At 38.4% G+C, this 9237-nt stretch overlaps 1 protein-coding gene across 1 annotated transcript in view; it reads left to right on the top strand.

Annotated features, from left to right (window-relative positions):
• LOC107294442 (cytochrome P450 2J2-like) overlaps nucleotides 1–8613 on the top strand; it is a 33340-nt gene extending 24727 nt beyond the window's left edge. Inside the window, exons 6-9 of the mRNA XM_029285618.1 lie at nucleotides 1923–2095; nucleotides 3740–3927; nucleotides 4451–4592; nucleotides 8429–8613. Of these exons, the coding sequence (XP_029141451.1) occupies nucleotides 1923–2095; nucleotides 3740–3927; nucleotides 4451–4592; nucleotides 8429–8613 (688 nt within the window). The remainder of the gene's footprint in view (nucleotides 1–1922; nucleotides 2096–3739; nucleotides 3928–4450; nucleotides 4593–8428) is intronic.
• The last annotated feature ends 624 nt before the right edge of the window (nucleotides 8614–9237 follow it).

Below are 9237 nucleotides of genomic sequence, written 5' to 3'. Positions count from 1 at the left end.
ATTGCTTCTAAATAAATAAGAACTATATCGTACCTCTGCAACCTTAGACTCTTGTTAGATCTGGATGATTCTTTCTGTAGGGAAATAGAAATTCGTGTTTGTCATCCTGTCATGTTTGCCTTCCACTCCTTTCCCCTTTTTCTAAAGAAATTCCATTAAGAAGGAAAAGAATTAACAGGCACTTTGGTTAATTCATACTTAAATGAATACTCTCCCTGAAATATTTAGTAAAGGACAGATACTTTCACCGCCTTGTCTATCAGTTTGAAACAATATTTTAATGTTTAATGTTTCAATGTTTTCAGACAAAGATTGATTTTTTTTAGAAGCAACATTTATCAATTTGAAGTTACTTTGCACCAGGTCACTTTATTTACATTTACATACCATCAGTCTTGAGTGTACTATTAGCCTGGTCACCACATTGAAGATATACAGTCTTCTTAATATTGGACCACATTCTTAAACCATTAAGGCAGGTTTTTCACCTCTCTATGGATAGTTTAAGGATGGTTCATTTTTCACTCTCTATTATTATATCATCAGTACATAATAGTATCCGTGAGTATTGTAATTGTAGGTTTCTGGTTACAGTGTCTGTATTGGGTATAAAGAACAATGTTGATTGGTTGAACCATAGTGGATGGAAAAGAAACAGATCATATGGTACTTGATAACAATGTGGTACTTGGCATCAAGAGCATGTGAAGTATTAGTGCAGCTTTATACTGCACTGCTGAGACCACACTTGGAATACTACATCCAGTTTTGGTCGCCATGATGCAAAAAGCTCTTGAGACCCTAGAAAAAGTGCATAAAATTGTAACAAAGATGCTTAGGGAACTGGAAGCTAAAACATAAAGAACAGTTGCAGGAACTGGGTATATTTAGTTTAATGAAGAGAAGGACTGGGGTGACATGAGTTTTTTATTATTATTTATTCACTAAATTTTTATGCTGCCCATCTGCCCTACAAGGTGATAGCAGTCTTTCAGTATTTAAGGAGCTGTCACCAAGAAGAGGGGATCAAGAAGCAATGGATAGAAATTTATCAAAGAGAGATACAATCTAAAACTAGGGGAAATTTCCTGACAGTGAGAACAATTAATCAGTGGAGTGGCTTTGCCTTCAGAGGTTATGGATGTTCTATCACTGAAGCTTTTTAAGAAGAGACTGCATAGCTATTTGTTTGGAATGGTATAGAACAGAGGTGTCAAACTGCCGGCCCACGGGCTGGACACATCATACGGAAGCCGTGCCCACCCCATTGCCAGCAATGGCAAAACTGTCCCGATACGTTGCGTGACGTCATGTGATGTCGCGAGTTTGACATGTCTGGTATAGAATCTCCTGCTATTGATCAAATGTTTTTTCAAACTCAAGTGACTGCCATATGTATGGTGGTTTGTTCTCAAGTTGCTTCTCCATAAACAGGCAGATAGCATGTATTATTCAGTTGTACCACAATTCTTCATGATGTTGCATTGATTTGGTGAAAGCTTAATGATGACTCAGAAGAATCTAGCATGCATTCAAAATTCCAATGGTGTTTCATAGTATTCTCAAAAGCTTGCAGTTTGAACAGTCATGTACATCACTTCTGAGCATAACTTTAAATTAGAATGCATGTAGATAATCCTGGTTGTGAATTTTTGTGATTCACTCTAGTAGGTACCCATAATCACTGTTCCACGTGCAAGCATTTACTGAGGTAACCAACCATAAAATAAAAGGAAATGAATTCAAGTTCTTTGAAAGTCAAATCTCTCTTTGATCTTGGCTACTTTAAGTTAATGTTTTAGTGTGAACCTATCACTTTAATTGTGACACTTTAATTGATTTTCCTATATAATCACAGGAGTATATTTATTCTAGTGATTTATGGCACAGAGGGAAAAATAATCACAAAAAACCCTGCATAGAATTATTGCAATTTTCATTTTCCATTTTAAACATCAGAGCAGGAATGACTCTACCTACAATGAAAACAACCTGGCTCAGTGTATTTTTGATTTTTTTTCTGCTGGAGTAGACACAACCTTTGCTACTATGATGTGGGCCCTGCTCCTCTTGACAAATCATCCTGACATCCAAGGTGAGAGAAATCTAGGCTGTGGGAACAAGGGCCAGTTTCAGGTTCAAAAACACAGAGGAATTATTTGAAAATACTCTTCATAATAATTTTCCTGTGTAGATTCTTGACCCTATAAACAGGAGTAAGCAGGTTTAAAGAAAACCAAGAATGCACATTTATAGAATCTTCTTTGAAACCTCAATAAAACATTATGTCAACTCTACAACAAACCTGGCTGCAGCCATCTTGCTAATTCAAGGTTGTCACATGAATGGGAGGGGGAGCAGAGGATTTCTACTAGTCTAAACAATTCTATGTCCCATGGGAACCAAGGTCATTTTTGTTGGTTAGGCTGGGGGTTGAGCATCTTGGTAGAAAGCCCGCCAAAGTATTCTATTGGGAAACATAGTTGATTGCAGAGCACTGGAGTAGGAAGTTTAATTTTGTAATAGTGTAACTCTTTGGAAGAGATTGCAGACTTGGTTTCACTTTTGAGCATGCCGATACTATGTAAGCAATAAACATGTTCTTTGAGGAATCTATCAGCCTCGGAGTTCTGATTTATTTGGTCTCGTCTATCAGAACATTGACAGATTGAGTGATTAAATAAAAGTTGAACATCAGTACAGATCTAAAACATTTAACACACTGCAGAAATCTACCAAGGTTTTCAGATTTGTTACTTGTTTCTGGCCTATATTGTGTATACACAACCAAATTCAGTAAGATAATAAACAGGGGGGGAATCAAAATGGTGGGCATGAGCAGATGCATGATACAAGGCTCCCTGCTATGGAGATAAGGGATGGGAGCATTGTGGGATGTTCCTTGCCACTTGGGGGACCAAATGAACCCTCCCACCTTCTCCTTAACCCTACCTTCTTCCTACCCTGCTACTTCATCTGCTACTTGACTGGAGGTTGGAGGGACCAAGATAGGATGGCTGCAGCAAAAGGGTTGAAGGTGTGGTGAAGATGGGAGACCAAAGAAGGTTGGAGCTTGCACGGAGGATTGGCCAAGGATTGGGAACTAGCCAAGACTTGTGTTTGAGGCCATAGATTGGGTGCAGAAAGAGCAGAGCCAACCTAGTGTCGTCATCATCAGTGTTGAGGGATGTGGCCAGGATGATAATGTCAAGAAGTGGAGAGCTGGCCAGTGTGAATTGGAAGGAGTTGCAGGTCTGGAGACTGTGGTAGAGAATGTGCTGAAGGCAGATGGCTGGCTGAGGGGTAGTGATGAATGGTCTTGGAGTTGAATCTGGAGCCAGCTTGGAAGCTCAACAAGCTTCTTGGGGCTGGAAACAAGAACTGGCCCAGAGCTCAGATGCCTTGGCCATAAAATGTGTGGTCTGGATCAGAGACCGAAGAACGGATGCATTGAATTCTGGAGACTGACTAGACTGAAGAAGATTCAGTGGAATATTTGAACTGAAGCAGCAATTTGCATCAATATTCTGAATCTTTTTGGACTGGATCTATTCAGAGCCCAGGAAGCACATTTTTAATCTGCTCTCCTTTGTGACATCCAAAAGGAGGATGAGATTACCTTTAATGCCCTAAAGCTTGTCCTGCATCCTAAAGTTCCACTAAGGATTACAATTCAGAAATAAATAAATGAAACACAATATTGAAAATGAAGATTCCTTTTCCATCATTTTTTTTCTAGAAAAAGTCCAGAAGGAGATTGAAGATGTGTTTAGCATCTCAGGGTCAATTTCCTATCAGGATCGGAAGAAACTGCCCTACACCAATGCTGTGATTCATGAAATGCAGCGTATCAAATATGCCTTGCTAATTGGGGCTCCCAGGAAAAGTACAAAGGATGTGAAGATGAGGGGTTACCACATTCCAAAGGTGAGAAACATGGTCAGGCTACATTCCACTGATCCAACATGAAAGGAAAAGCAGAATATAGATTTGGACAGAAACTCTCTATTCAGGAACTGCCAATGTAGTCAATCGAAAGGGCAAGAATAGCAAGCTTTTGTGGGGTAATAACTGTGGGTTAAAATCTAAGCACCTCTCAATTTTAAAGAAAGAACCTTAAATGTTTTATATTTATCCTAGAAAGGTGATAAGAGATTAAGGGCTGAATTTAAGTTCATAATTGAAGTCTTGCCTGGCCATATTTCTTTATCTCCTTCTTGGGGCAACTTGGAGTGATTAAGAAATATGCATCCAGCTCTCTGTTTTAAGGGAGAAAGGAAGCTAATCTGTTGAGCAGCTACTGCTCTCACAAACATGCTCTGGAAATGAACAAATAGGGATCCACTAAGGCAAGCTAAAACCAAATATTTCATGAATATTGTTTGAACTTTTCTGCCTATTTCCCTTATGAAACTGGTCTCTTTAATTATCTCTCTCTCCTTTTTTACAGGAAACCTTTATTATCCCAGATGTGCGCTCTGTTCTTCTTGATCCTGAACAATGGGAGAAACCTGAAGAATTCAACCCAAATCACTTTTTAGATAAGGATGGGAAATTCATTGAACGAGAAGAGTTTCTGCCATTTGGAATAGGTACATCCAAGAGCCCAAAGCAGCTTATAACTTTTAGGAAAGCTAGGGCAGAGTAAGCCAAGACTGGCAACTAATGCTAAAATTAACCCCCCCCCCCAAAAAAACCCCCCAAAAACCCCAAACACCTTTTCCAATGTTTAAGGAAGAAGAAGGAAGTCAAGAAAATGATAGATCCACTACAGGGAGCAGATGGCAATAAGGTAACAAGTCACAGGGAGAGAGCAGAACAGCTTAATTTCTTCTGTGCATCTGTTTTTATGCAAAAGGAAGAAATAGCACAACCTATCAAAAGCAGCTCTGAGAGAGATAGATAGAACCAATAGACAAATCAAAATAGGCAAGGAAATGGTAAGAAAATACCAATCCACCCTAAATGAGTATCAATCACCTGGACCAGATGGTTTGCATCCCAGAGTTCTGAAGGAGTTGGTAGATGTAATCACCAAGCCATTGAATGTAATATTTCAAAGCTCATATACCATAGGGGAACTATCAAATGATTGGAAAAGAACTGATGTGGTACCAAACTGCAGAAAGGGAAAAAATGGATCCAGGAAATAATAGACCCATCAATACCTGGGAAAATCCTGGAAAAGATAATGAAGTGGAGGGTAGGTGACCACCTAGAAATGAAGGTGATTACTAACAACAACAACAACAACCAATTAACAACCAAGAGCAAAGCCCTTACTATCTACACTTAGCCCACTTTAATGAAGCCCCTCTGGAACTGAACAATTGCTTTCAATAGCCACAATAGCCACTCCCTGGGAAAAAAATATGCAGACACATATGAAAGAGCATTTATCAGTAGTTTCTTAAAAAGAGGCACAATCCAGCATTCCTGTGACAGGGAGAAAAGTATCCCAGACTTCCCTAAGGAAAAAAAAAGATGAATATTGGTGAAAGGAGAGTCAATCCTTAGGGGAACAGAAACTATAATCTGCAGACATGGCAGTCAATTTAGGGAGGTATATTGTCTCTCTGGAGCAAAAATCAAAGATGTAACTAAGTACCTTACTAAAATAATCAATCCCAGGGATTACTACCCCTTTCTTCTCCTACACTTGGGGACCAATGACATAACAATGAATCTGAAAACAATAGCAAGAGATTACGAATAGGTAGGGAAGAAAGTTAAAGTTAAGAGCACAAGTGGCATTTTAATCTGTACTTCCAAAAAAAGGCCAACATCCAATGAGGAAGCAAAGGATTTTAGAAATGAACCACTGGCTTAAAAACTGGCTTCCCAGACCATGGTCTGCATTACCTACATGAAGGGCTACTGGCAAGGGATGGACTACACCTCACAAAAACTGGAAAGAATATATTTGGAAAATGACTGTCTCATCAAAAGGGCATTAAACTAAAATTGAGGGGGGAGGGGTGCCTAATTCCACGCAAAAAAATGATGGGGGAGGGGAATCTAATTCCAAGCAAAAACCACTAAATAACCAAATCACATGAGGTATAGAGTAAAGAAAAAGAAGAAATAAAAAAAGAAAAACATAATGAAGTAGAGACTGATGGAAATCCTAGTTACAAAGTAGGAGATGTAAGAAACATACCAAAGACCCAAAAAAGTCTTAAATGCCTGAACACTAATGCTCAAAGTTTAGGGAACAAACAGGGTGAATTTGAAGTATTAGTACATGAAGGCAGATAGGATATAGTTGCATTACTGAAACTTTGTGGGATGAAACTCATGACTGGAATATGCTGATGGAAAGATACAAACTAGTCAAAAGAAACAAACCTAACAAAAGAGGAGGTGGAGTTGCATTTTATATATAAATGATCACTACATCTCTACAGAAATATCCAAAATCAAGGATGAAAACCTTCTAGAATCCATATAGATCAATGTAAAAAAAACCCTGACATTATAGGAGTATACTGCAGGCCACCCAACCAGGTAGAAGAAATTGATAACCTTTTTGTTAATGAATTAACAAATGTATGTAGGAAATATACCACAGTAGTAATGGGAGACTTTAACCACCCTAATATCAACTGGGAGAACAAACTTTGCAGCAAGTGGGAGAACAAACAGATTCCTAACCATCATCTGACAATGTTGTCATTCAAAAAGTAGAGGAAAAGCTATACTGGACCTAATTCTAACTAATAGAGAAGTGATAGAGGGAGTTAGAGTTGCAGAACCTTGAGTAAGAATGACCATGTCATTTTGGACTTCAATATAATGCAAACACAAGCAATAGAATATAATCCAACTAGTGACTTAAACTTTAAAAGAAGTGATTTCAAGAAACTCAAAGAGAACCTAAGAAAAATTCCATAGATAAAAATCCTAAAGGGGAAAACAACTCAAGAAACATAGGAAAAATATGATCATAAAAACCCAGTACAACACAATACCGCTGAAAAAGAAAAACAAGAAATCCAAGAAGAAACCAGCCTGGTTTCACAAAGATCTCTCTGATAAACTGAAAGACAAAAAGGATAAGTACAAAAAAATGGAATGAGAGACACATAAGTAAGGCAGAATATCAGCAGATAGCCTGTATCTGCAAAGATGAAGCCAGGAAAGCAAAGGCGCAGAACAAGTAAAGACTTGCAACAAAAGTCAAAGATAATAAATGATAATAAACAGTCTGTCCACTAAAGAGAGAAAGGAAGTAACAAGCAGTAGAGAGAAAGTAGAGCTGCTTAGCTCGTTTTTTTGAATCAGACTTCATGCAAAAAGAAATTATAATCCAACCTACCCAAAACATATATTTCTAGACAGACTAGAAATAAAAATTAAAATATGCAAGAAAATGGTAAGAGTACACCTGTCTGATCTTGACTAATATAAATCACTGGGACCTGATGGATTACATCCCAGTTCTGAAGGAGCTGGAAGATATTATCTTAGAACCATTGTACTATCTATATCTTTCAAAAGTCCTGGAGCACTAGGGGTGATGTAATAGCAATATTCCAGTATTTGAGGGGTTGCCACAAAGAAGAGGGGGTCAATTTATTTTCCAAAGCATCAAAAGGCAAGACAAGAAACAATGGATGGAAACTACTCAAGGAGAGAAGCAACCTGGAATTAAGGAGAAACTTTCTAACAGTGAGGACAATTAACCAGTGCAGTTGTTGGTGATTCATTGTTGGAGATTTTTAAGAAAACACTGAACAGCTAGCTGTCTGAAATGATATAGGGTCTCCTGCTTGAGCAAGGGTTGGACTAGAAGACCTCCAAGGTTCCCTCCAGCTCTATTCTGATTGATAGATTGATTGACTATAAGCCATTGTGTGGTTATTAAGAACAGATTGTGTCAGGCAAGCCTTATTGTCTTCTTTAATAAAGTTATTAAATTAATGGACCAGTAAATGTAGTATGCTTGGACTTCAGGAAGGCATTTGAAAAAGTAGACTATAGTCTACTATAGTCTACTTTTTGATAAGATAGAAAAATATAGGACAGACCATGCAATTGACTGACCAACAACACCCAATGGGTAGTGCTTAATCATGAGAAGAGTACTGCCCATCTCTGGAAAAAACATACCATATCAGGTTTTTTCCCCATGAGTGTATAGTGTAGCTTTAGTAATGGTCTACCATTTTGTATAAGTTGTATTAAATTCATCCCTGAAGGCCTGTTCACAAACAGAGGAACGCTGGGAAAATACCTCTGGGAATTAAATCTGCTGTAAGCAGAATAACAGAATAACAGAATTGGAAGGGGCCTTGGAAGCTGCTGGGATTCAATTTGGAAATATATTTGCACTGTTACCATTTTGTTTCCAAATTTTGTTGCTGATAGGGTATACTCTGAAGAACAGATGATTATCTACTTTATGCATGCCTTGTTTTATCTACAGGTCAACGTTCATGTGTGGGAGAACAGCTGGCAAGAATTGAGACCTTCATCTTTCTAACCAGCCTGTTGCAGGTCTTTAGACTCCAATTGCCTGAAGGAGTGAAACAAATCAATCAGTCCCCTATTGTCAAGCTGACAGTGCATCCACAGCCTTATAAACTGTGTGCTGTTCCCACACAGGCTTAAATATATAAAACTCCATAAAAAGCACAAAACTAATTACAGAATAGTTATTCAATATGGTAAATGCAAATGTTTACTTTGTGCCTATTCACTTAATATAATGTTTTGCTTCCTTTTATTCTGCATTGAAACTTCTTCAACCTATTGCTGCATTCATACAATGTACCGAATCAGGTCAATGAAAGACTAGTTAGGTCGTGTATGAAAAAAAAATGGCTAAGTAAGGCTGTTATGTTTTCCCTTTGTTTTCTTTGGGTGCCAATAAAACATATCACTTTCCATTTAGTCTTTGTATCATTTTTTTTCAATTTTAATGAATTTGTCCTATGGGCTTCAAGTTAACCAGCCAAAGCAAATTTCATAGATGCAAAATGTCACTGACATTTGAAGGGATGAAATCCTTAGGGTACCGTCGGCCAGCCAATGCCAGCTGGCAACCCCCAGGGGGAGAGTCTTCTCTGTGGCAGCTCCTGCCCTCTGGAATGACCTGCCCCCCGACCTACGTACAATTGCGGACCTGCGCCTCTTCCGCCGAGCCCTGAAAACTCATCTGTTCCATGCGGCCAGCCTGGCGTAGTTTTGATTGGGTTTTGTTAGGGGTTTTATATTTTAGAACAGGCTTTTATG

The sequence above is a fragment of the Protobothrops mucrosquamatus genome, unplaced genomic scaffold (assembly GCF_001527695.2).
Source record: "Protobothrops mucrosquamatus isolate PMUCROS unplaced genomic scaffold, P.Mucros_1.0 scaffold1945, whole genome shotgun sequence".
Classification (NCBI taxonomy): Eukaryota; Metazoa; Chordata; class Lepidosauria; order Squamata; family Viperidae; genus Protobothrops; species Protobothrops mucrosquamatus.
The sequence above is the reverse complement of the archived record's forward strand: the minus strand, read 5'-3'. Positions and strand labels throughout refer to the sequence as shown.